At 41.4% G+C, this 27,143-nt stretch overlaps 1 protein-coding gene across 9 annotated transcripts in view; it reads left to right on the top strand.

Annotated features, from left to right (window-relative positions):
- DOCK3 (dedicator of cytokinesis 3) overlaps positions 1–27,143 on the top strand; it is a 140,264-nt gene that overhangs the window by 17,050 nt on the left and 96,071 nt on the right. For all 9 annotated transcript variants that reach the window (XM_072347575.1, XM_072347574.1, XM_072347580.1 and 6 more), the window contains exons 3-6: positions 4,924–4,964; positions 6,708–6,763; positions 8,021–8,117; positions 22,866–23,014. In XM_072347575.1, coding sequence (XP_072203676.1) covers positions 4,924–4,964; positions 6,708–6,763; positions 8,021–8,117; positions 22,866–23,014 — 343 coding nt within the window. The remainder of the gene's footprint in view (positions 1–4,923; positions 4,965–6,707; positions 6,764–8,020; positions 8,118–22,865; positions 23,015–27,143) is intronic.

The raw sequence follows: 27,143 nt of genomic DNA, 5'->3' as shown, positions 1-27,143 counted from the left end.
GATAGCTGGCCTCCAGGTCTGAGGGTTACTCACAAGACTGGAAAGACTTATTTATCTAAAGTTCAGAACAAGTAGCTAAGATGCCTGTGTGTATTAAATTTGTAATCTGATAGATCTATAAGCCCTCCAGTATGCATAATTTAATTATAATTGCTTAATGGAATAAAAGCTAAGCACAGTTCAAATGCTAGTTATCAGCTGTACAGCCGTCACAATGTTGGCTATCAAGGGGACAGGAATTTCAGACTCTGCTTGTTAAGTGGAATCATTGAATGGTATTCAAGACAATAGTTATCGTGTCATAATAGAGCATTTTTGTGCAGGTGTTGTAAAGAAATCAGTTTATTTTTGCAGTAAGTTCTTAATGAGAGGTTTAAGAGGGAAGGGTGTGAGGTGATGCTGGGGGTTTTAGTTCAGCTGACAGGTAGCTGCAGAAAGTCACAGTGCTGTGTCTGATATTGTGCCCTCATAGCTCCAAGTTGTGCTCAGTGAAACATTTCTTTTTTATTAAATACAGAATTCTACATCGATTATTAAAAAGATGATTCCGCCTTTTCAAGAAGAGTCACGTTAGCACTGATGACTTGGAAAAATTCCTGCAGGCCTTAAGTAGTGGAGCAGCACGCTGGAACTAAAGGAGCCTCTGGATTTGCATCTCAATTTCTAAATATTATTCAGAATGTGGACCTGTGTTTTCACATTTAGCTCTCCTAGGACAGGTGCCTGACTGCAAGATCTTTGTTTTTCTTGGAGGCAGGAAGAGCAATTGCTCCAATGTTTTGCTTGCAGTTACGAAGATAGTGAAGGAAACATGCCCATGGCAAGTGTAGCTCCTCAGCCCAAGCTGTCCTTGGAGACCAGCTGGCTTTTAGCATGATTGCTGTTGTATGTGATTTCTGCAAGCTTAAAGCCAGGTCTCCCTTTGAAGAATGCTCAGAATCACTGGTGAGTGCTGAGCTTTCTGTAAAGGGAGTAGATGGGTCTTATCTCGGTCTGACTTTCCTTCATAGTTTCCCTTTGTTGGTATTTTCCCCATAACAGCTGGGGCATCTGTTCAATTCCATGGGCACATTTGCATGTTTTAATTGTAGCAATTGCAGTGAGAGACCTTCATTTTTCCCTGTTTAAGTTTGAAGGTGGTTTTCCCAACATCATGGCGTCTCTGTTGGAAGACTTTAGCTAAAAGCTTCCTGCATTTTATCCTAAAATTGATGTTTTTAGTGGTTTCACAAAGCATCTTTTTTCCTTGACAGAGATGAACAAGATCAGATGAAAAGTGCTATCCAGTACTTATCAATCTTTTTGAAGCTGTGCAATTAGTAGAATAGAAGTCTGCTTCCTAACTTGAACAAGGAGATAAATCCCAACAGCCTGTCATCCCTGCAAATTAAATTGCGGTTTGTTTTCATTGGATGCTTATGATCTGGAATCATGAAGTACAGCTTTTGGCCAAAAAAATACAGAGATCTGGCAGAGCTTAATAATGCTAGATATGCTTACCAAATTTATAGTGGGACTTTACATGGTAATATACTTTAACCATAGCTGGGAATTAACTAACAGAAACATCATTGGTCACTTGTGAATTGTTTTGCATCCTGCCACACTGGTCATATTTATACAGTGCGTAACATGATGATGCGGTCCCTGTGGGGATTCAGAGTTTCATTTCTTCAAACATCATGTGGCATGTGGAGACCCTGCCTTGAGTGCCAGGTGGTACCATTGCACTGACACCAGCTGGGCAGCACGTGTGCTTGTGTCCAGCTGCTATGGTGAGGGTGGCTCTGTGGGATGGCCTGCTGCTGAGGCTGTATATTAGCTGTCCCATGTTCTCAGGCAGCATTATAAAATGCACTGTGGCATGTGATCCAATAGCAAACCGTGATGTTTTTATCAGCGTTGAGACCTAACAGAGCCTATGATGCAGAAACCATTTTGTCTTTGTCACTGATTGCTGCATCTGATCAGATGGTTCATTTCTCTGATGCTGGGCTGCTGCCAGTTGGAGAGCATGAGGCTGTGGCAGGACCTGAGCATAGGCTTCACCTGCCTATGTGTTGCTTTTCTTTCAGTAGCACAAATTAATCAGTGTTACTCTGCAGCAACATACAACACAGCTTTCCATCAGCAGGTGTGGGGTGAGAGCAGCTGTGTTGGGCACTTGTGTGGTGTCCAGGCTTGATATGCTGGGTGTGGAGTTAGTTTGCAGAGTGTTCTGATCACTTTAGGCAAGCATGCATGTTTCAGACTGGTGAATGTTAAAAGCCACATGTCCTGGGTCTTGCTTTGAGCAAGAGCTGGTCTTTCTGTTCTGGATACTTATTGCAAAATGAGGGGGCTTTTGGCAGGTGGGAGTAAAAGACAGGCTTTTCCTGAGCTCTCTTCTGCTCAGGGTTGTTTCCAGTGTAAAGCAGGCAGCTCCCATCTCCCGTTAACCCCAAAGGCTGCAGTGATTTGTTTCCTGGGTCAGGGAACAGGGCTCCCATCTCCCATAGGTGCTCCCGTGAACCCGAGCTCTCCCATTCCAAGCCTCTCCTGGCAGCCTTAGATGTGTTTCCTTAGAGCTGGAAGCAAGGAAGACGATGAAGAAAGAAGTTATGTCTGGAGTTTGTTTTTCCTATGCTCTGACTCATCCTCAGTATCTGAGGTGTTTTTTTTTCCCCCTGAAAAACAAATGAATATCATTCAGTTAGAACCCCTTTGTTATTCTGCCCTTGGGTACTGAAAAGGGACTGTGTTTTCCATTCCACAGTCTTATGGCTGTTAAACTGGAGATCTGAAAAGGGTTATGAGGCAACTTCTAGAAAGAATATTGTTTTGTTCAATCCTTTGTCAAGGAAGGATCACAAAGCATTGGTAGCTCTTCTTATTGCTAAGCTGATAGCATTGAGTTGAGCACATCTGCCTCAAGAGTCCTTTGAATTAGAGCAGCACTATTGCTGTGACTCCTGAGTGGGACACAGCTCTGTACAAACTGTTTTGCAGTCCTTTTGTATGAATATGCAGGTTTCTAAGATTCCTATGCTGTGAATTTCGATATGGACATGTCATTGTAAGAGGAAGATATATATATATATATATATATACATATATATATATATATATATATATAAATAGGCTCACAGTGCATTTTTCTATCCTGCTTCTTCAGAGGTTTTGCTGAATTGTAGGGTTTGGAGGAGCTGAGTAGAGAGCACAATGCTGCTTATGGCTGGAAAAGCCCCGCAGGCAAAGCGGAGGGCAGTGACTTGCATACACTACCAAGTGCATTCTTCTGTGGCTTTTATTGCTGCCTACAGGTCACCTACAGTGTGACTGTATGTGCAGGCAGTGTGGTTTGCAGTACAAGTTATAAGGCAGCGGTGGTCTCAGTGTGTAGGGAAATGGCAGCATGGTGTGCTTTTCCTTTTATTTTTTCTCCAGTTTTGTGATCATAGAAGTAGTTCTTCCTGCAGCTCTTGGAGGGAGCTTCTGCTGTGTGCAGAGGGCAGAGCTGTAGAACAGTCTACTTTTCACTTTCTATCAGATCTCATTAGATTGTATTGAGGAAATCAGTTATAAAGCAACATTTTTTATTTTTCTTGACTTTGATATTTCTCCTTCAAGATGTAATGTGTGAGCTTCAGTTCAGATTTCTGCTTCCTTCATCTCCAGCACAGTCTGGTGTAGTGGAGTCTGTGGATAAGCAAAGGTGGAACAGGGCGTTAAGATACAGCAGCTTGTCCAGAGCACACTGCCATGGGTATACGATTCATTCTGTTTTCTTCTGCAGCACTTGAGTTCAGCTTTGTGCAATCCGAAAGCTAAAAGGTGTTTACAATCAGTTCGTTTAAGAAACTGGGGAATTCCTGCACCAACACTTTGTTGGGGTGACACAGTGAGGAAGAGAGAAAGCACCCGTGCTGTGCAAGTGCTGCTCTGTTCTCAGCACGGTTTTAGCCACCAATCCAGAGCACAGCACCATGCAGGCTGCTTGCTGTGAGTGGTGTTCCCTCCGTCCAAGCCCCACACCCTGCACAGGGCTTCATTTATTCAAAACCAGTTGGAGTGACCTGCTTGCCTTTCCCTGGGCTGTCCACTGGGTCACGCAGATTGAGTCTGTTTTAAGCTGCTGGAAAAGAAAATGGGGAGGCAGTGCGTCTGTCCGTGAAGCACGGCCTTTCTCTGTAGAAAACCTACATCCTCTGACTCAGGTCTTACATGCTCATGTCATCTGCCCTCACATTTCGTGGTTAACTGGATGGTGTTTCTAGATCTTTTTAATTTTTTTTCCAGATGAATCGCTGTGTTGCAGTGACATTAATTCCACCTGTGTGAAATGGAAGTAATTGGGTTCTCCTGTTTGACTGGTAGCTTTGGCTCTTACTCCTGATATATTGTCCTGTCTGGGGCTGTTATCTGATGGGAGATGCAAGAACCGTAATTGGATTTGTGAAATGAGATCCTGAAGTCTTTTCTCAAGGCATGCAGAAGACCAGACACATCCAAAGGATTTATATTTGTTTAAACAATGTTAGAAATGTATGGTAATGGCTTTTCCTGTCTGTAAAAGAGCAGGTTTTTGGAGCCTGGGTTTTTCATTATGGTAAATACTACGAGAAGACTCCTGTACCAGCACATGGGAAAAGTGATTGCAGTTTGTGCACTGAGCACATCTTTTAACAGTAGATTACAATTGTTAGTGAAGTGACCAAGTGTACTAAGCTGCTTTTATTCCCGATGGAAGAAAGAGGAGCATTCCAAGTCCTTAATTGCTTGTCATTGTTGCAGAGCCAAACAAAAAAACATCTTAAAGCCTGACCTGTGGTTTGATGGTGGTTTTTGAGGTGATCTCAGCGATTGCATTGTTTCTGGTCAGCTTGCTTCTCTGTAACGTAAACAATGCCAGAATGTAATGTAATGTGTTTTCTCTGGTTTCAGGGTGGTACAGAGGTGTTTCCATTAAGAAGCCCAATGTGAAGGTAAGTCCTTCGATTTACTGGTAGATTGTCTCTGCTTTGCTGTTTGCAGCCCTGTGAACTGTTACCCTACCCAAGGTTGTGCTTACCTTTCACTTCTTCATGTGATGAGATTAGATTTATTTCCTAAATATAGTGAACGATATTTGTCACCCCCACAAATCAGAAATCTTCCCGATATGTGCCATTAAATCTTTCTAATAGTTGTCAGTCTCGTCCAGTCGGACCTTTTCCACGTGACTCCTCCAAGAAGGCTGTAGAAGGAGGCTGATCTTATGCTGCTTAATGGAGCATGTTCAGTAATTTGCATTATTATCTTAAGGCAACTATGGAGAAGTGTCTAATGAAGAAGGATGCTTTGTTTCAGATCGTTACTGTTTGGTTATTTTCCAGTTATACCCATTTTGTTTATGGAATTTTTGTGTCTGTCCTGATGAGTGCATGTGTGTTTATGTAGATGTTTGTAGAGGGACACATTAATAGTTTCCTCCTTTGTTGTCTTCTGGTATAAATACAGCTCGCATTTAAAAAGAAAAAGAGCATCAGATTCCTCATGTTCTGGACTACTTTTTTTTCCTGTTGTTACTGGAATTGTTTGCACGATTGCAGTCCTCTTCATGCAACAGCCTATGCCTGTTTTGTGTGCGCAGCCACCTCTTCTCTTGAGTACATGCTCAGTTTTGGTCAGAGAGCCCTTCAAGCCTTCCTTGGTTTCTTAGGTAACAGCACAGGATCACAGAAGTACAAAGCATGGATTGGAGGGGAACCAAACAAGAAACTGAAGTAGCATTTTTTTCCCCCAGATCTCTGTAGGGCTGAAAGCATTTACTTATTTTCCTCATGAAGCCATTGCTATTTGTTTAATCTCTGTGTTCTATCACAGTATCCATCTCGCCTATCAAAAGGGAGGATTTTTCCTTAACATTTTGAATACGATTTGCTTAATATTCCTTTCAGAACCCTCGTCATGCTGTGCTGGGTGGCTTTGGGCAGTCCTTTGCTAGAAGGACGATAGCTCAGGGAATGCAAGTAATGGAATCCTTGTTTGCTCAGTGAAAGACTGGGATAGGGACAAGACGCAAATTGGATGGTGGATGCTTTGTTTTGGTACTTAATTTTTTTAAGCCTAGGCCCTTGTCACTTAAGGTAATGTAGCATGCTGTAGAAGAGGCCTGGAGTGGTACTGATGTCATGCTATGAGCTGCACAACAGGCACTGGTGCTGGCTAGCTTACATCTCTGCAGTCAGTGTCCCTGGTTGTTACTGCTGTTCCTCATTCCTTTCTGCTAACTGCAAGCTGCTTATTTCACACAGCTCTTTCTACTCCTCACACCCCATGCCTGCTTGCTCATCACCTGTTAGCACGTTATTGGGCTCACATGCTCTTTGCAGCATGAAGAAAATTCGCTAAATGTAGATCCCTTATTTTGATCTTGTCCATTTCAAGGCAACAGCATGTAGGCTTAGCATGAGACTTCTCATTTGGTCATAGTGCTTACCCACTGTTTTTATACCAGAGGACATTTCACATAGAACAGTGTTTCTGAATGCTTTGGGGAGCTTTGTGGGATGAAAACTACTTGGCCAGTTGTAAGGCTGACTTGAGTCTGTGGCAGTGTCTGAGGGGGTAGGTGTTAATATGGTACATGGGCAATTATATACATACAGAAATAAGTGGTATAAATATATTAACACTAAAAACTGCAAGTGTTGCCTTTCTAACTTACAGGATTTTCTCTCTTGCAGGGGATTTTTCCTGCGAATTACATTCACTTGAAAAAGGCAATTGTCAGTAACAGAGGGTGAGTGCTTTTCCTTCCTTAAAGAAACTGCGGTTTCTCTTTTAGAGGGGAATCTAAGAAATAGTAATTAAAATGCATAGTGCTTTTAGTTCTTTGTTGTTTGAGTTTATTAAGTTCTGAAATTGAGCTCTGTTATAAATTCCTTGATTTTCGTGTTGTTTTTAACATAGCAGGAAGCAGTTCTGCTATTTACTCCTGTTTGCTTTTCATCAAATGAGGATTTCAGAGGTGTTGCCCGATACACACCTATTTTAAAGAATTCTATTTATATTTTTAATTTCTTGTTGCTCCTCACTGGCAGAATTCGGTATTCTGTTCTGTTTGTTAGGGAGGCACTGGCACGTAGGCAGCAGATCTGATTTCTGAACAGATTTCCATCCATATATAGCTGACAGGGTAACTGTGTTACTTTGGAACTTTTCAAAAGCATCCAACCCCCGTACCTCACCCCAGAGAATGACTAAAGCATGCTCTGCTGAATTACCTTTTACCTTCCCTGATGCAGAAGGGCTGATTAGGCATAGGGTTAATTTAGTTAATGCGAATAGCGGTGCTGATGGTGACATGATGTCAGAATTCTTAGTGCAGTTTCCTGGGGGACAGTGTCAAAGGCCTTACTGAAGTCCAGGTAGACCTGGTCCTACTGAGAATGCAAATATCCTGAGCTGGTTGCCCTTCCCAAAACATGCATTAACTTCAAGCACTAGTAGTGATAAATTGCAGGAAGCCGCCCTTTCCCACAGGTAGAGTACACACCAGGAGCAGTCACTCTACACAAGCTACATGTTTTATTACACTCCAAAGTGAGGAAGCACCAGTACTGCCGCCCTTAAAAAGTTTACTCAGCCCATTGAGAATAATGATACAATGCAAGTCTATCAGAAGTCACACCTTTTTCTGCAGGCACTTCACTAAATGCCATATTTTAGTTTAATCTTTCCCATTTAACCTTCCACCTTAGGTGAAGGTCTGAAATGCTGCACTTCTAATTCTCCCCTAATGTATTAAATGTATTAAATGTATAAGAGCAGCTCTGAGCACGCAGGAGCATCAGTCAACCTAACAGGAAAACAGCTTCATGTAAGCAAATTCTTGGTTGGGAATGTAATGGAGGAACAGTTGATAGGAAACTGGAGTTGCTTGAGTGTTATGGCAGCCAAGATGTTACTCTTAAAACATTTTTCTTTAAGTTGAGAGCTTGAAAAAAGTCAGTGTTTTCAGATTACCTCTCCTAATTTTTGTCCTCTTCTTGTCTAGGCAATATGAAACAGTTGTTCCACTTGAAGATTCTGTTGTGACTGAGGTCACAGCAACACTGCAGGAATGGGCTGTGCTCTGGAAGCAGCTGTATGTGGTAAGAACAGTACTCTTCTCATTGCACAGCATTTTCAGATACCCTGAACGAGCGAGATGTTGCATGCTTCCCAGTCCATTAGGAAAAAAAACAACTGTTTAGATTTTGGTTTTGTCTGGTGGGGGGAAGCAGCTGACTGTGGAAGCACTGGTAGCGTGAGGTCCACATGGGCTGCTCTGGAAACTTCAGCAGGTTTGAAATCTCGCCTTCAAATCTGAAACCTCCCTTATTTAAATTGTGTTCTTAAGTAGATAAGAAATGTGTTTAGTAACACCAAAATGGGAGGTCTGTGAGAGTCTCCTCAAAGAATTACTCAGCGCAGTCTGTATTTGTTTTGGTGGCTGGGGTTTAATAGAGGAGAAACTCAAACAGAAGCATCTCCATATTATTGTTCCTTCCAATATTAAAAATAAACACAGACGTTTACTCATCTATTTTATATAATTTTCACTTGCTGACAGACAATGTCACCTAGCTCTGCTTTCATTATAATCCTATGATATGGTTTTTTAATGGCCAAATCCTATGGAACAGCAAATAAGAAACGTGCATATTTGAAAATATTGTTTTCCTTTTTATTTATTTACATTTTTTTTTCTTAGTAAATATAAGCTGTAACTATTGAATTAGGACCAACAACTGTTGGTGGTTCAAGCACGAATCTCCTTCTTTCTTTAGTTTAGAGAAATACTGTGTAGAACCTTATTTAACACTGAAGTGTTAGAAGTTACATACTTGGGAAATACAGGCAGAAGAGTCCAGTGTGTCACTAGCACAGTGAACCCCATTCCTTACTTCCTTCAAAAAGCAGTCAAGTCTATTATGAAATCAACTTTCCTTGTGTTGCTTCTACTTCTTCTATGATGGCACATGCGATATACAGTCTTCACAGTACAACTGTTACATCTTGCACTCCTTGCTGTTGTCATTCCAAATACCTACCTCTCTGTTGTTGTATGTTTCTGTAAGGTAGATGTTTCTCTCTCCCCAGTGTCTTCTGAAGGAGGCAGCAGTAGTATGGCAATAGTATTAAAGCTGAGAAAGGAGAATTATTTTACTTAGAAATGAGTTAAACTTCCATTCTGCTAATCTGTTTCTTTTTGATTGTTATAGCAACATATTGAGGAGAGGGATTAAGAAAGCTCTAGCTATAAACGTTAATGTTTCTGTTTCTGGGACTGCTTCCTATTCTAGCTCATTACACACTCCATTATTGTATTCTTAACTAACAGGGGAAAAGATTTACTGGTTTCGTGTAGTTTGGGAAGCAGGCATCAGCTTCAAAAAAGAAGTTGGCAAACCTTCAGAGGGGGGGAAAAATATTTTGCTTTTCCTTCTGAAATTGTACACAAAATAATATTGAAATGATCACAAAATCATTTAGGTTGGAAGGGACCTCCTCAGGCCATCCCGTTGGCTGCTCACATTGGGTCAGCAGAGCAGGTTGCCCAGAACAGGGTCCAGTCAAATTTTGATCCACTTTGTGACAGAGACTCCAACACTTCTCTGGGCAAAGCTGCTGGTGTTTGACTGCCTTCACAGTAAAAAGGAATGTTTTCTTTTATGTTCAGCACTGCTGATGTGGCAGCGTAGCTTTCCTGACATGAAAGAACAATCTCTGCTGTTCTTAGGGGGGTAACAGGAACGTGTCCTGTTCAGAAACTGACCATCTGAAGCCTGAGGAATTGTAGAGGGTACACAAATGGATGTGGCAGTGCTGGCGTGGTGTTTGGTTAAAGTTAAACAGGTCACATCATAAAACGTGCTAAGAGACTAAAGAGAAATACTTGCTTGTTGTTGGGTCAGCACCAGCAGAAATGTTTATTAATCCCGCATTGAAATAGGAATCGTTTAAGAAATCTAATTGATGTTATTCATCATGCTGCTGTGCCTTGTCAGCTTTGCAGAAAAGTTCTAAACTGTAATGAAAGTCAGAAGGCTGGTTGTTAGTGCAGATGTTTTCAGTAGGTCAGTACCTATAAATGGCAATAGTAGGCATCTCTGCAGTGCAGTGCTGCTACATAATAGACAACCGCCAGACAAAATGTAGAGCATCTCTTCGTAGCTCTGAACAGGCTGAGCTGTTCATCTTTTGTTTTGGCAGACATCTTGCTTGGATTGTGGTTCAGAAGACGAGTTTGTTTCAGTTAAAAATTCCAAGAATCTTCTTTGGCACTGCAAATGGGGTGTATTGTGGGGTTTCTGTCTGCCTCTCAGTTAACAGACTCAGGAATTGCAATGTCTAGGAAGCCTGGAGCAACTAAAACTGCCTGAAAAGGGGTGCTCTGCTGTTCAAAGACAGAAGAGCTCAGCTGAAAGAAGCTGGGGGAAGAGGAGAAAGCTGAGGAAGGGGATGGTAAAGCAAAGCTCAGGTTTGAGAAACAATTATAGAAAATGAAGTCATATAAAGTCTTCCTCGCTTTTCTCTGACCACAGAGTCTGTGCTCTTACCAGGAAGAAACTCTGGGGAAGCTCAAATAGCTCCCAGGAGATGAGCAGCACTTCTGGTTTGTAGACTGTAAAATATGTATTGGAAAAAGATGGGCCTGGGTACCACACCATGTTGTGCTAGCCTTACAGTTTCTGCTGTCAGTGTGAAAGCTAAATAATAGTGTTACTAAAACTGGAAGCTGAGACTATAGAGAAAAAGGCATTTATGTGCAATGAGTTCTTATGGGAAGGGTGTGCTTAAAAAGAATTTGAAACAAGATGATGTATGGTGGTGTTCTCTGGGCTTTGTAGTATCATAATCCAGAACATCTCTCTGTAAGTGCTAAGAAAGCAATATGATTTCAGAAAACACAGGAGGTTTCTCTCCATCTGGAAAGGCATAGAGATACAAATAATACTGGTATGAAAGCCAGGAGAAAATTTGTTCAAGGTCTTTAATAATTTATATTGAATGCTTTTTGTAACAGTGGTGGTAATCTGGTTAAAAAACCTGTATGCCCATCTAACAGTACTTGGAGTAATCTGTAATAGATAGTAAGTATTCAGTATTTCTAAAAGAATAAATGCTATTTTGGTTTCAAGATATAGGGGAAAAAAGCATTTCTTACTCCTATTTGAATACATAGTCTGTGTGCAGATGTAGTGTCCTGGTACTGGCAAGTAAAGTTTTCCTTCTGGTCTGCCTGTCTGCAGGCTTTGCAGATGAGCACAGCATCAGTAGGTGTTAACAACGACCTCCTGTCCTTAAGGTGACCATCCTGCATGACCTACTGACTCTGGATTTTCCTGCTTCCAGCTCTGATAGGTGCAGTTTCTGGGAAGGAGTTAACAGGAACTAAACGTTTTAACTCCATGCTATGGAAACTGTTTACTGTGTTGCTTGTAATATGGGTAGAGTTTCTGATAACAGTGACTGCTCAAATGTGCATGTGAGCATATGCATGTATGCTTATTGTCACTAAAGTATATGGCACTGTTTTTATCTTGTGTTACTCTTTAGGCTGGCTCATATACTCTGTGTTGTTCTTTAAGGTTAATTTGGTCAACATAACTTCTTTCCTTCTCTGGGAAGTCTAAGAAATTTAAAAGAAGCTTATGCTTGTCCCTTTTTGTGGTAGAAAGGCATATAAGGAGAAGTTGCCAGTGATTCCTTTCTCTGATACTGTGCTTCTTATGTATGGGGGGAGAAAGTAAAAACAGCTATTATTTGTACTACTGCGTACTACTATGGGAAGCTGAGCTTAATCGTGTGAGTACTCTGCAGAGACAGGGCAGAAAAAGGAAACAAAACAAAGTCTTCAGGGTAAACTTCTGAAGGCTCAGAGCTGGTTAGAGATGTGCACTTGAATTTGTTGTGGTGCCATGGACGTGTGTAGCTGTCAGGTGGTTGCCCAGACCAGTATATGACTTCCATGCAGAGAAAAATAATACCAATAAAGTGGATAACTTTCTCTTACCCCGTAGGTGTTGATAAGATCTGTTATTTTGTACTACTTCTAAATAAAGGATCTGCAAGTTCTTCGTCAGCTTTAGTTAATTAGGTCAAACAAGACTCTTGTGAGTTCTTAAGTCAGCTTAAGAGATCACTGCAACTCACAGGTGGAGCACAGTAGCTATTTTAGCAGTGAACAAAAATTCCTCAGAGTTTTAAGATGTGATGTGGGGATTATTTCTGTTGAAATAGCAGATTACTGCAGAGAGACCAAACGTAACTGCCCAATTTAGAACTTGGTCAGATCAATACATGTAATTTGCAACTTGTCTGCAAAAAGAGAGCAGGGGGAAGGGTGTGGAATAAGATCTGATCCACTGCGAATAGGTGGAATTCTTTGCCAGCTGAGTTTGAAAGACAATTCCTGGTGGCTCCTTTTATATCTTCTGAAGCACCTGTCCAGCGTACAGGTGGGCAAAAGGACACGGTGTGGATGGAGCTGGTCAGGGTGTTGGAAGGCTTCCCTGGCTGGTGCGGGGGGCATTAGTACAAAACTTGTGTTTTAAAGCAGGTGTCCTTTACCGAATCACTGGTGTCATTTTTGTATTAATGCATTTTGAGACCTTTTTAATTAGCGAGGTGGATTTTACTTCAAAACTGCTGAAACCATAGAAGTGATATTTTCAAAAACCAAAAAAGCCACAACACCACAACAAACAGAAAAGAAAAAAAACAACCACAAACCACGCAGTGTCTGAATGCTGCCTTACAGCATCTCCCGTGAAGGTTCAGGGTGGAAATACAGCGCTGGTGATACTTGACACACACTGTTCTTTGCAGCTAAACTCCTGGAAAGGTGCAATATGTGGCCACCTTTCCTCTTTCTTAGCCAGTTTTGAGGTTGCCTGCAGACAGGAAACTCCTTTAGCATGGCTGTTCGAGTGTTGTGAAGAGGATGCTTGGGAAGAGTCGTGGGAATTTGCCTGGCCCAGATTGATGCTAACAGAAAACTCAAAGTCATCCCTAGTCCTGTGTTCTATTATTCAATGGCATCATGCAAGTGTTTTCTGTCTTCCGTGGTTGCAGTGAAGGATGGATCTTCATGGAGTGCCCAGGAACTTGGCCATAAGTGACAGCTGGTGGTCTTATAAGTGCTGAACATGAAAGAAGCAAGGAGTAATTATTTCCACTTTGGGTTGCATGAACTTTCTTAGTTTCTCATAGAATGCACATAGAAATTGTCTGATTGCTTAGCAGTCCAATCAGAGGCTTTTAGCTGATTTGCCATTTGATTGCTGGAAAATACTCAAACGTTTTCTTGATTGAGATGTGAAAGGTTCGTGCAGAGTGATTTGGAGCATGAGGAATGCTTCAGTGCTGTGTAAGGTGGATGTCTTTATAATTTGGTGTGTTCGGTCATGGAAGGGGAAGCTGGAGCCAAAGTGGCATGGAGTGTTTAGTGTCACTGCTCAGTATCTTGGACACTGCGTACCTAAAACTGTAGAGGTTTATGCTGCTTAAAAACATTGGTTTAGGAAAGTTGGGTGAAGTCCTTCTCATGCTTTCTTCAACTGAGAATTGCATTTCTTCATGGTATGTAGTATTTTGAAGATCTTTAGTAAATGTCACGAGTTCTGCATTTTGTCTTTGGTGGAACAGGCCTGTGATTACTCTTTGGATTCTCTAGTTTTAAGAAATTGATTCTGTTGGTTCCTTATGGTGATTTGTGCAAGTCTGAGAGCTCTGAAGGATTGAAGCAGTCATGAAGTTTGAGGAAAATAAGGTCAGTTTGGAAGCAGGTCTTTCACCACTCATATTTGAAAAACTACAATAATTGGAGTGAAATTTACTTGCTTTGAAGACCACAGAATTTATGGGAAGTTTGATTTAAAGGACAGTGCAACAAGCAGCAGTACATGCAGCATGGTTCACTTCTCATTTATGACCACGTACAGATTCGCAGGTTTCACTCCAAAAATCCAGTCAGGAATTGAGGCTTATCATCTACAAGAGGAGGCTCACCTGGATTGTTCCCAGTATGGTGTTATGACAGAAACAGCTTCTGAAAGGGACAGAAATGGCAGTGTAGTTTGATTGCTGGCTTACAGAGGTATGTATTGAAGAAAGATGGCAGTTTGGGTTTTGTTTTCTTTTTAAGAACAGAGAGAAGGGAGGAAAACCTGGGTAAAGGAAATGAGCAGTCTGACCTTCTGGAGTGAGCTGGTGAGCTTGTGAGTGTGCCTAGAGCTCAGGAGGACAAAGGTGGATCATCCCTGGTGGGCGTTTGTTGGAGCTGAAAAGGCAGTTTGTTGGATTTCATTATATAGAAGACAGGTTTTATTTTATTTTTGCTTATTAGAAAAGCAAAGAACATCTGTCCTTTTGGCAGCCTGTCCAGTGCTGCTGTCCATGTGGTGTCAGGAAGTGTCCTTCACCCTTATCCTAATTTGTGTTGCTTCCTGTTGTTTCTATCCCTAAGAATTGCAGTGGAAGAGGTAGCTAATATATAATATTTGATAGTGTTATTATTTTAATAGTTTTTATATTGAAAGATACGTTTTCTAAACAGAACATGTTGCAAGAAGTTTAATAGGTGAGAGGTGTGGAAAAGCTGTCCTGAAAACCGCTGCTTCCCAAGGACTGTAGCTGCAGTGGTGAACAGCTTCACTTGGCATGCCAGCTTGGATTACTCACTGCACTGTTGCATTTGGCTGTGCAGGAGGGAGTTGCTGATTATTGTGTCCTTCTAAACAAACAGGACAAAAATGCATCCCAATTTAAAAACTCAGTGAGTCTGGCAAATGGCTAGATACGAATTTTTGCATAAGATATTGAGGTCAAATTAAACCATTCAGTATGATTATTAAAGACTTCAGTGTTCTCTTTCTAGCTACATGATTACAGATATGCTGTAGAGACAATTGGTAAATAACAGAAACTCTTTTCAGTGTGTAGCTAGGCTTCTAAAAGCAAGTATTTGAGGACTGGGGTTCGAATGCCTCTGGTCTCAGTACAGGCTGCTTTTTCTTTAAGAGCTGTTGTAAGACCATTCATTTCATGGTCATTTGCCATATGGTATGCAGTAATGAGGCTGCAATCCCCCTCCCTTCCATCATATGCTACAACTGTTGTATGGTGAACAGCAATTGTTAACAAAGGCCTTCAGAAGGAGGGAGAGACATGGTCCAAAAGCCAAAGAAAATATAGTACTCCCTAATGTTGGGGCCATCTTCTGTGAGGATATTAAGGAAGATAACACCAGCAAGACCCTCAAAATTAGTGGATACCTTATATTTAAATCTCTCAATAAAGCCAAGATGATAATACATGGTTTCTCTGGTGTTGCATTAATGTTTCAGAACTGTTGTTAAATTTACTAACTTAAGTTAAATACAATGTATCAACTCTCATTAACTTATTTCAACTATGTATCAACTATATAGATACACATCTTGCAACATTCACAAGATGAATTCTCCCAACAACATAACTTCAGTTCCAACAATGTTTTAAGTTTTCTCAACTTACCATAAGTTCAAATATATTCCTATCTAAAACTAAGCAGTTTTCCCCTACTGAATAACAACTTAGCAGTATCTGAAAGTAGGAAGCAGAGGTTGACCAGAGCCCATGGCACACAGCAAAGCTTTCAGAGCTGCAGCAACAAGAGCCCTGCGGAAGTTCCTGCACTTGGAAGAAACCCTCCAGCCATTGCATTGCTCTGCAGCAGAACTGCACAAATGATGAAGCGTTCACAGATTTCCCTTCCAGCTGTTCAGTTCTGCAGGTGACTCATGGGCAGTTTATCTTGGCTGGAAGTGTCCCAACAATGGCAGCAGCTCATCTCCTTGCACCGTTTGATTCAGTGCACTGCCAGGCCTCGAATGGAAGTTTTCCTTTGGAGGATGCTGTGAGGTCCATGCCCATCTTTTGGCATTCAGTAGAGGACTGCAAAAGGAGGTTCCTTCCTTCCTGGGTTTCATCTCCTCCTCAGCTGCCTTGCTCTTCTACTCAGCCTTGGACGTTTTGTGGGAGGCTGCAAAAGAAGGCTGTCATCTTCTTGACTCAATTTTCTCTTCCTGCTCAGCCTCAAACTTTCATCCAACCTCAGAAGTTTTGTGGGAGGTTGCAGGAGAAGGTTGCCATCTTCTCAGCTTGGTTTTCTCTTCCTGCTCAGCCTCACATTTTCATTCAACCTCAGATGTTTTGCAGGAGGCTCCCAGTTGACGTAGGTCCTTCCTGCCTTTTTCTTAGTGTGGACCACAATCCTTCAGGCTTTGCACCAAGAGAGGACCGTGTGTAGGCATCTAAAGGAATCTGACATCAGATTCCTCATAACATGAACAAGAAGGTTTTCTGACATCAGATTCCTTACAGTGTGAGCAAGAGAGGTTTTCTGACATCAGATTCCTCACGACCTGACACCTGCATGCTGAAGAACAAGACAGGTATCTGGCTTCAGATCCCTCGCTGCTGCTCTGCTGCTGCTGAGGAACTCTCCTGGGCCTGCTGCGTGAGACCCTGCTGCTTCCTTCCCCACCTGCTCTGCGCTGACCAGCTTGCTGCTTGTGGCCCGCCATTCTGCTGCTGCTCCCTTCTGCTGCTGCTCTCCCCTGTGCTTTTGCCTTGGACCAACAGAATGACGTGTGATGGGACAGTGCTGCATCCAGGTGGTGACGATCTCCGCTTTACACAATTCTTGCTTTCTTCCTACCTTTCCTATCGCCCCCTTTCCCCTCCTCCTCATTCTCGGTAGTCACCGCTCTCCCTTCCCCATCTTTTCAGTTATTATTTGTAATAAACTGGTCAGACCAACATTTGAACCACTGTTTGTTAATCTCACACCAGGTATAATATATTAAAGAACCTTTCTTTCCTCCTATAAATTGGAGTGAGACAACCTCACAGCACCACAACAGCAACTGCAGTGCTTTCATCTGGACAGGCCCAGAACAAAGCAGATGAAATGCATGTGTCTGTTCTCACAAGGTTTCCTTGAGCTGATAGAACAGTGAAGTTTCCCTTCCCACTCTGCAAAGCTGTGGGAGTTTTGCAGCATCCCTGAGCTGAAATGACTTCCCGTACATGTGGAGGATGCTCAGCCCAGAGTTCTTGATATGAAATGTTCTGGTTCAAATGGCTGTAGTCAAAATTGAAAGACCTTTACATGGCAGGGCAGCTAATGGCATTTTTTATATTCTGTGTCATATTTGCAATATTAGTGTGGTGGTTTTTTTTCAGCTGCTGTGAGCTTTTCAGTGAGCTGTAGCTCCGTTTATCGTGTGCAGCTCATTGTGCACAGGTGTGTGTGTTGCCTGTGTTTTCTGATTCAGCAGGTGAAATCCCAGGATCAGGTAGAAGAAAATGGAGAATTATTGAGAGGTGCTGCTTGTAATGGGACTCGCAGTTCTTGTCTTAGTGTTACTCACTGCACTCCTAATAGAAATCAGAAAGAAATGCAGTTTCATGAAATTTGCTGATAGTGCAAAAGTGAAAAGTAGAATAATGATTAGTTCAGAAATTGTGAGGTTTGTGTCAGATACTTGGCTCATTTAAACAGCAGCTATTCTAATGCATCCAAATATAGAAAGGACCTACAGATGGTGTTTGTGTCCTGAGGTGCAGTGACACTTATGATGATGAAACGCTATTATAGCTACACTATTGAATGTCAGCCTTTCTTGATTTTGATAGCTAAGAGGATAATAATGAGCCTTACCTCAGAGGTGGGGGTAGCTTGAAGGACTAAGGTACCAATAATTGTAAATCTCTGTGCATTAACTAAAATTGTGATTATTGAGCAATTAGTGCTTGATCCTGCAGTGTCCTCTTCTGAACTGAGGTGATGATGGAAGGAGAGGAATGGTAGGAGGGGGGAGCCTAGAAATTATGGAGATACTTGGACCATGTAACCCTTTTGATGTGTTAAGTTTGAACTGTGGCATTTCCAGCATGTCTTTGTCTTGCCTATTGGTTATTTTTCTTAAAAACAAAAAAACAGCAACAGTGGATGTTCTGCAGCCTCAAAAATGCAGCACTTGTTGGCCCATACTGTTAAATATATTTTCTGAAAGCTGTGCTGAATATCTGTCACTTAAAGCTTGTTATTTCTTGCTCTGTTTGCCACAGACAAGAAGAGATTATTCTCCTTTCCTGCAAGCTGTTCATTTAAATAGTGTTCCTAAACCCTGCCTCCTCTGGACTGAGCATCCAAACGGTCAGACTCAGTCTTGGGATTATATCTTTCCCTACATGTCAATATATATTGTCTTCTGCATCATCTCTTTGCTTTAAAGACTCGGTCATTTATCCACACCTTCTCAGTGTTTAATAGGTAAATACGTAGACAGAGGCAGAGAGGAGATAAGCGTTAGAGGAATATTGTGACAGAAGCCTGACCTGTATGGAGTTGAGTGAGGAAATTACTTAGTACATTTATTCAGAAAGACTGCACAAGTCCAGTGAGGAGTTGGCCTATTTATGACTTACAAACAGGTACATGCAGGAAAGGTTTCGGGTGGGTGATTGTTAATGGATGCAGCCTGTCAAAAATGAACCACAATCTGTCAGTTCTGTCAAAAAAAAGCCATGACAAAATGCCATATTTATGAACTACAGCCCTGCAAGTTCATGCAGAAATGAAGCCAGGTTTTAATAGTTGGCATACTTAACAATGAGGTTAACTGAATTATGGAAAACGATTGCTTATGTATTGCTGTCATCTTTAAAACAGGACTGGTTTGTGTTTTAAAAGATGGGTAGGTACAGTATCACCCAGGAAGCGCATTGTGGCAATCTGTGAGTGAGCTGCTATGGCCCGCGCCCTGCGGGAAGGCAGACGAGATAATCACAATAATCCTTTATAGTCTTGAAATTGATGAGTCTTTAAATCTGTTCAGTCAGGACCAGCTGCGTTGGAAAAAAATAAAACACAATTACTGAAATGAAAAAGTAGTATTAAGAAGTGGATGTGCTGTGTTGGTGTTGGTGATGTTTCCTTTCAGACAAGAGGGTTATATGGGAGAGTCAGGCAGCTTTTTTTAGGCGCCTTTCTCTAGTTGATGTCTTGGTGATCCTATGCTGATCCTTAGACCCTTGGAATGCTTTCCTTGTGCTTTCTGATGACTTTTACTTGTCAAGGATGACAACTTACTTACATATAAGCTGAGGAAAGGACTGACATTAAGTACATATCTTGGCTTATTTATGTTTGAAACATTGTAAAGAAGAGCAGATAGTTTGGCTGTCTTTGAATGAGTGATGGGCAGTTTTTAAAAGGAAGCCTTACAGGGGCAGCATTGCCTGGAAAGATGTTGTTAGTTCTACTAAAGCATTTCTGGTAAAGTTTGTAGTTTTTAAGGTTTGCGTGGTAATAACATTAGAAACTTCGTATAAGATTAAACTCTAAATATGGCACAAATCTACAGCACAAGAACTTTAATGTGCAATGATTTGCTTAATGGCAGAATCCAGAGGAAACTGGGAAGTGTTTTGTGTTGTTTAGAGATTTACTGATCCTTCTCATCTGCTGAGGATGCTTGCAGGCTTTAGTATCTGAGTTAGATACTGAAACCCATAAGAGGGAACCTGGGAAATGTCTGCTCGCTTGTTCTCATAACAAAAATAATGCTTTTTTGTCCCTCATCCCCATTATAGCTCAACACAGTTGTGTAGGAGGAATCCTAAGGGACAGTTCTTGAAATTCCAATACGTTACTGTAGTGTTACATGAAATCATGTTAACAAAATGATTACAGCTTTGGTCATCTGGCCAAGAGGGTGATCACAGAACCAGAGCACCTCTCCTATGGGGTGCCTGAAGAGGAGAAGGCTCCAGGGAGACCTTCCAGAACCTAAAGGGGCTACAGGAGAGCTGGAGTGGGACTTGACGCTTATCAGGGGAGTGTGCTGATAGGACAAGGTGTAACTGAAGGAAGGGAGATTTGGATTAGATGTAAAGGAAAAGCTCTTTGCTCGGAGGGCAGTGAGGTGCTGGCAGTGCTGCCCAGAGCTGTGGGTGCTGTCCCTGGCTGTGCCTCAGGCCATGGAGGGGTCCTGGGCACCCGGAGCCAGGGGGCAGCTTTGTCCTCCAGCTTCTGATTTTAGAATCCTTATGGGGCACGTTGAGTAAAATGCCTGCTGTACATGTGTGTCTCTGGGAGCCAATGTTGTGTCACCAGCTCCTTAAAGAACTCAAACTCCTGTGCTGGGTTCCCAGGTCTCTGTGCAGGTGCTGTCTGGGCCAGGCCCAGGATCCAGGTGGTTCTGTAGCGGCCACATCTTGGGGCAGGGCAAACCTGTCAGTGCTGACCCTGTGGGACCTTTTGGGAGGGACAAACTGCTGCAAGGCAGTGAGGATGAGGAAAAGAGGGTGCAAAACTGCCCTAGGAACACCAAAATTGGCAGAGGACAAGGTCGGAGGGCACTGATGCAGTGCTGCCAGGGCCTGAGCAGAGATTGCCCTTCAGCACACAAGGACAGCACTGTGGAGCAGTGCCCTTGACAGACCATGAAGGAAAGGTTGATCCTGAAGGGCTGCAGCCTTTGGGAATGGCCCAGGTGAGAAGAAAGGGAGCAGAGTGGTGCAGATGCGGTCTGACCACAGTCCCCATTCCCCCCGTCCTACTTGGGACAGAGCAGCTTATTCAGACTTGTGTAAGGACCTAGTGTGACTTGCGTTCACTATATTGTGGTTTACAATCTCATTTCTTGTTTATCTGGGATTGAAGAATCTGCTTGTGACACTGTAGGAAAGAACTCTTTGAACTTACAGTGGTGGCGTTCTTGCTTTGAATTGATGATAACCTTGAACCATCAGTGTAAGAGCGAGGGTGTAACTTTCTCATCTCAGTAGGTTTCTTAGAGAAGCCTTTATATGCTGGTTTTGGATCTGATTCTTGTGATCATTTAATTGCCAGCTCGTTACAGATAATCTGTAATGAATTTGCTTGTCTTCATCTTGTGTCAGAAAGAGTTGCAACTTTTTCTGTCTTGCATAAATACAATATAAAACCAAGCTTCCCTATACCTACTGTTGTTTTCAGCTTGAGTATGATTTGCTTCACATCACATTTAATGAGAAAACCCAAATGCAGTTTTAGTCAATTTATACTTAGCAGCTCTATGGAATTATCTTCTCAGCGTAAGTATTTCCAGCTTTGGAAATGTTTCTTTCTGTTGATGTCTGTCTCGGCTCTTTCAGAATGGGTCAAATCAGTGTTGAGGTGTAGTAGAAAGATTGTGCATCTTATCATCCCAACATTAAGAACTCCAGATAATCCTGTCTGTGCTCAACCTCATTCAGCAATGCAGATATTTAATCAGGCTCAGAGAAATTAATACCTTTCTGATCAAAACGGAATGCACTGAAATTTGTTTCCGGGAGCCATGTGCGATGAGTGATCCTGTTGGGAAGCAAATTCAAGTAGATGGAAATTCTTTTTTCATCTCCTGTTATTTATTTTTTGTAAGATGAAGAACATTTTTTTTTTTTCTAATAACATATTGCAATAGAACACACTTTGTGGGTGTTCCTCTGTCAGATCTAGTAGAGATAAATGTACTAACATTCATTTAGAGAGCTTTTGCAGAGCACTCGATTACACCAGAAATGCAATCAGAGCAGTGCTAGCTTGTGAAGTCTCCATTTGAGTCCCTGTGTTTCCCCTTAAGTGTCCAGATTTGCTTACAGGTAGGAATGGGGTTGTTTAAAAAACAAACAATGAAAATTCAGCTGCAGTTGGTGATTAGTTTCCTCTCTTGGCTCTTTATTGGTTACACAGCAGCTGTTTTATGCAGTGTGACTCCATAGAGGAGAGCCCTTTTGACACACAGCTCTCACCTGGCAGGTATGGGAGTAGCACAGATGCCCTTCTTTATGCTATGGATGCTCATAGGTGGACTTTGCTGTTACCTTCAGAGTTGCCTCTTAGGAGTGGTCTTTCCTGTAGTGAGTTCCTGCACAGGACAATCAGCGTTTCCTATTCTACCTTTTCCCCACACCTGAAGAATGCCAGTTGTGTTGGAAATGCCTGCAGGGTTGGTTGCTTAGAAAATTTTTGCTAGGAATGGTGTCGTTTGTATTTTCTCCTTTTTATTTTATTTTATTTTATTTTTCTTTATGCAGTACCTTTTCCTCTTTGAAAACCGTTTTTTAGGTAGATTTTATCAGTACTTGTTTTAGTCCCTTTCAGAGTGTGTACAATGAATATTCACTTTCCCACTACCACTTATCATAGAAACCTGGGTGCTTTTCAGTGAGTATTAAAACATTGAAGTGCTTTTCCAGTGTGGTCAATCATCACTGTTAACTGCTCAGAGTGTTACATGGACTGGGGGCAGATGCTTTCCCCACTCTGTATTTCTGAGCTGATTGGAGTAAGTGATCCCTGTTGCACTTTATCAGCTGCTTCAGCTGTGGCACTGGGTTCCATCAGGAAGTGGATCCCTCAGCAAATGCAGCCCGAAATGTAGATAGAAGTTATTCATTTTAAATAGCATCGCTAACACTGCTTTTTGATGTAAATATTTTAAAGCTTGTACAAACTGGATTAATATTCCTCTAGGGTAATTAAATGTCAATTTGGAAACTTATTAATCTCTCTCTTTCTGTTTCCTCTGTCTTGGTCTGTCTTCTCTCCCCCTCTTGCTCTTCCTCTTTCTGAACTTATATTTCTCTCTCCCCTCTCTCCTCCCTGCCCTTTTCTTCTCTCCCCATCCCTTTTCTTTTGCTTCCCTTCCTTCTTTTTTTCCTCTTTCCAATCTTACTGATCTCTATTTTTTTTTGTTGTTTTCTTTCACTTTTTGTTTCTTTCTTCTCTCCTTCTCTTCCCCCTCCCTCCCCCTCCCAAAAATATGCCTTTACAGAAGCATAAGGTAGATCTTTTCTACAAACTGCGCCATGTGATGAATGAACTCATTGACCTGCGCAGACAGCTGCTGTCAGGTCACTTGACGCAGGATCAGGTGCGAGAGGTCAAGAGGCACCTCACAGTGAGGCTGGACTGGGGCAATGAGTAAGTACAGGTACCAGCTGGGTACTGTTTGTTTTAATTATTTTTACGTAGCTTTAATTTAAAAGGAAAAAAAAAAATAAGCGAAACTTTTCTTTCCAGTAGTGCTTATAAACAGAACAGTTGCTTGTTTGGAAATCACGTGCAGCTTCTTACAGTGAGTTTACTGCATAAGTCTGCTGCTAACAGATCAGCCATTTGCTTAGTACCTGTAGGTCACTTCTAAGTGATTCAGGTCAATTTCCTTTATTTGTATCAGCACAGTGAGTATTATGCCTGGGAATGTGTGTTCATAGCTACCAAACCCCAATTTTTTCCATTGAGTATTTTAACGGTTGGCCTGATGACTACAGAACCTCTCTGGTAACAGTTACACTGGAACGGAGACTGTGATCTGTAGGTTTTTAATGTAATCCATGTTCTTGGCTGCTGTTGAAACTTCGTAAAGCTCTCGACTCACTGGTAAATTCCACTGTGACTTTGTGGATGTTTTTTAAAAGCTGGCGAATATTGCAATTCCGATAGAAGGGAGAAGTGGTAATAAGGTACGGTTACACAAAAAGCAGCCCTTCAGCAGAGCTGGCTTACTTCTGAGATACGATCTATCAGACAGGTAAGTTCTGCTTGACATTCATATGACCTTTTCAAGGTAAATACCACCCTCCTCAGGCATGTAGCAACTGCTTTTCAGCTCGGGGTAGGATTAGTGCTAATTAACAGATGAGCAGTGGGGGGTGGACAGGGAGGAATGAATTAGCTGAGCTAGATAACTAAGGAAAAAAGGCAAATGCTTTTCACAAACGTATCTTTTTTTATGACTCCTTAGTCACACACTCCCTCTGCAAGATACACACCATGAGCACATTTTTGCTAGCCCCCACACTGCATTTCACTTCTCCTAATGAAAAAAAAGCTCTGAAGGACTTAAAGCAATAGGTGTCATCAAGGCATTGGTCTGCGATTTGGACTTAACAATACTTTCCGTTGTCATTCCTGCTGGATTAAATGGGAACCAAGAAACTGAGCATTGTTTGGGCATTTTTCTTCTAAGTGCGTTTGGATGAAGTTAGCAGCTGGAAGTAGCAAAGATGTTGCAGGAAGAAAATATGAGGAGAGCAAACAGCAATGAAGGGAACAGGCTGCTGAGCTATGGCCTATAGAAAGCTTTTATTGTAAATGCACTAAATGTGAAATCATGAAATACGAGGTACATTAAAACTGTAAAGGCAAATCCAATGTGTGACAGCTATGGAAAAGCGCCTTGTAAATCAGCAGATAAAAACATGCTTATGATTAAATTCATCTCTCATGTAAGAAGAAGAATGTAATGTGTAACAATAGATACTGTCCTCCAAAGTAAAAAGTAGGTAGTATCAGAGATGCATGCTGAAACAGAAGAGGAACTGGATGAAGATCTGTGTGACTGAAAAGATATTTAATTACATCCATATGCAATGAGGTATTTAAATATAGATGGAACTGGAGGGTCAGCAGGGCTTTCTTATATCTCCCCTTTGAATTTTATTATGAAACTCCTGACCAAGTGTCGTAATTTGTTAAAAACATGGTTTCTCATATTCATGTTCGCATAGGGCTGTTTTTCAGAGGACGACAGAAGAGTTCTATCATATTTGAGATCTGCAAATAAATGCAAAGTGCCATTAAAAGCATGTTAGGATTACCTGAGGAACTTAAATACAGCAATTTGAGCAGTCTGTAATTGTTCGTAGTACAAGGATTTCATAGGAGACATTTCAAGACCAAGGATCTTTCAGAAGTTTTACATTAGTAAATAGCACATTATTCAGCCTGAAGCTGCCTTTATCTTGACCTGGTTCATTAATGCATTGCATTAATGGGGAGGAAGTGATGCAAACATGAAATTCCCATTTCCTGTCACTGTGAGTTGGGATTGTTTTGTTTGGTTTTTGAACTGGACTTGTTTCCATTTAAGTAACGTGGCATCAGTTCAGCTGGTCATCCCTGGTGGTGCTGTGGGACTTGGAAGGAAGAAACTCACCCCCTGGATCAGTAATTAGATGGGTTGTTTTTTGCTTTTTTTTGTGTGTGAAGAATTCATTTGGGCTGTATAAATGTGGGCTGGTTTTGGAAGTACTGCCATGAACTTCTGTTTATTTCTATATGCTTAATTTAAGATATTAATGTCTTGTAGTTTGGACTCTTAAAAATGAAGGAATATAATTCACTCAAAAATAGGTTGCTAACCTTCTGTATTGTTGCTAATCATTCTTGTAATGAAGTACTGATTTCTACTTACCGTAGTGATTTAATCCTCTGTTACCGATGCATTCATTCTCCCCACTACAAAACTAAGATGCATCTTTTTTAATGCTTTTTCCTCTTCCAGTTATTTTCACTTAGGTGCTTCATATATGCATGCAGTGGCTGATATTACTACTATATAGGTGGGTTTTTATTTCCCAAATAATCAGAAAAGCACTTTCAGATCAGCAGCTTAGTGCTTCTTGACGTAAGATCTGAAGCATCCTTCTGTGCACCTTTGCACAGGTGGTATCTCACATAGTACATTTTGCCTGCATGTCTTATTAGCCTTTGCACTGAAATGATATGATTTATTTGGGCGCTGATCAGTTGAAGTCTGAAATGCAATTAGGAAAGCCCAATGGACTGTAAGCAAGAGGGGAAAAATGGTATTGCAGGAAACCTGTAGGTAAAAAAAAGTATATGAAATTATATAAAAGCTGACCTCTACAATTCAATTCATTGTCCTGTTTGAAATCATGTTATAGAGATGGTATCTGCAGTTTGTTGTCTAATTTTAAATTATGTTATAAGTAAAATAGAAACGCGATTTTCATACATTCAGTTGTTTATTTAAGTCAAAAAATGGGTGAGATTTTCAACTTCTACTCTTGTGTAAGATGATAAATCAGAATTGAACTTCCTTCCTAAGAAAAATCCTTGTCATTTTACAGCCATTTGCACCAAAAGCAGAAGAAGGAATCTGCCTTGCAGACTTTGTTTGAAATGGGAATGCTCTGCTTTGCTCCAGAATTAATTGCTGTATTATGCAGCAATTCACCATAGTGAATAGCCTTTAAGAAGGTTGCAGAAAGAGTAATTGCCATTTCTGTCTGAATCTGCAATATTTCTCTCTCCTGAATGTCCTCATAGAAACGTGATGATCGAGGAGGGATTCAGACTGTCTGGAACTCTCCTGGATATCATCTTTGAGGAGAACCTCCATTCCTCACTCTGTATTCTGATGTTTCCATGCTCAGATGGATTTGCTGCCATTTCCTTGAATCAGTTTCTTGCTAACATTACTCACTTTCTACTACTCCTCATCTTCATTTTGAGAAATAGTTCCCCACGTAACATTACATCAGTGATTTCTTTATAGATTGGAGCCCTTGTAGTTTATTTTTCTGTTTCTGTCAGTTTTATTTCAGATCCATATGTGATGTCTGTGAACAGCTGTCGGAGTTCTTTCTTTTCCCTTCAGCACCTTTGTTTTAAGTGTACTTCTGTTAGAGGAATATAAGTGATATTAAATGAGGCTTCAGCGTAGAGAAGGAATACAAAGAAAACATGTGGCTGCAAAGGTAGAGGGGTGAAACGCCTGGTTTTGGAGCAGAAGGAGGAGACATTATCCCAGTCTGTTCTTTTAGACTCCATGTGCCTCCTAAGCACATCTTCGAGTCAGCTGACAATGTTTCTGGAAGCTTCTTCAAGGAAGAATTGCTGTAACTTGTGTGTTTTGAATTCAGAATAGTCTGGCGTTCATATTATACATTTAAGATCTTCCTTTGAAATCAAATTGAACTTAAACCAAACTGATTTTCTCCAGAAGGCCGACCAAGTGAATTGTATGTCCATCCCTGTCAGACTTAAAGTGCTGACACAGGTCATCCATTTGTCTTGGTGTTACTGGAGAGAAAAGTACAGGCATTTGTTCTGCAGCCAAAGAAGGCAAAATTAAGCCTTACGTTCTATGGGCTGCTCTATGGAAGAGGGGGAGTTTCTGAATGTCGGTAGAAGTGCCCCCAGGTATGTGGTACCAAGAGATAGAAGCTGGGCTGGGGAGCTGTTGGGAGCACCGGGGAAATAGTTTTGAAAGTCAGTAGAGTGTGAGGGCACAATAAAAACC

The sequence above is a fragment of the Excalfactoria chinensis genome, chromosome 12 (genome assembly GCF_039878825.1).
Source record: "Excalfactoria chinensis isolate bCotChi1 chromosome 12, bCotChi1.hap2, whole genome shotgun sequence".
NCBI lineage: Eukaryota > Metazoa > Chordata > Aves > Galliformes > Phasianidae > Excalfactoria > Excalfactoria chinensis.
This window is presented reverse-complemented; position numbering and strand designations above follow the sequence as displayed.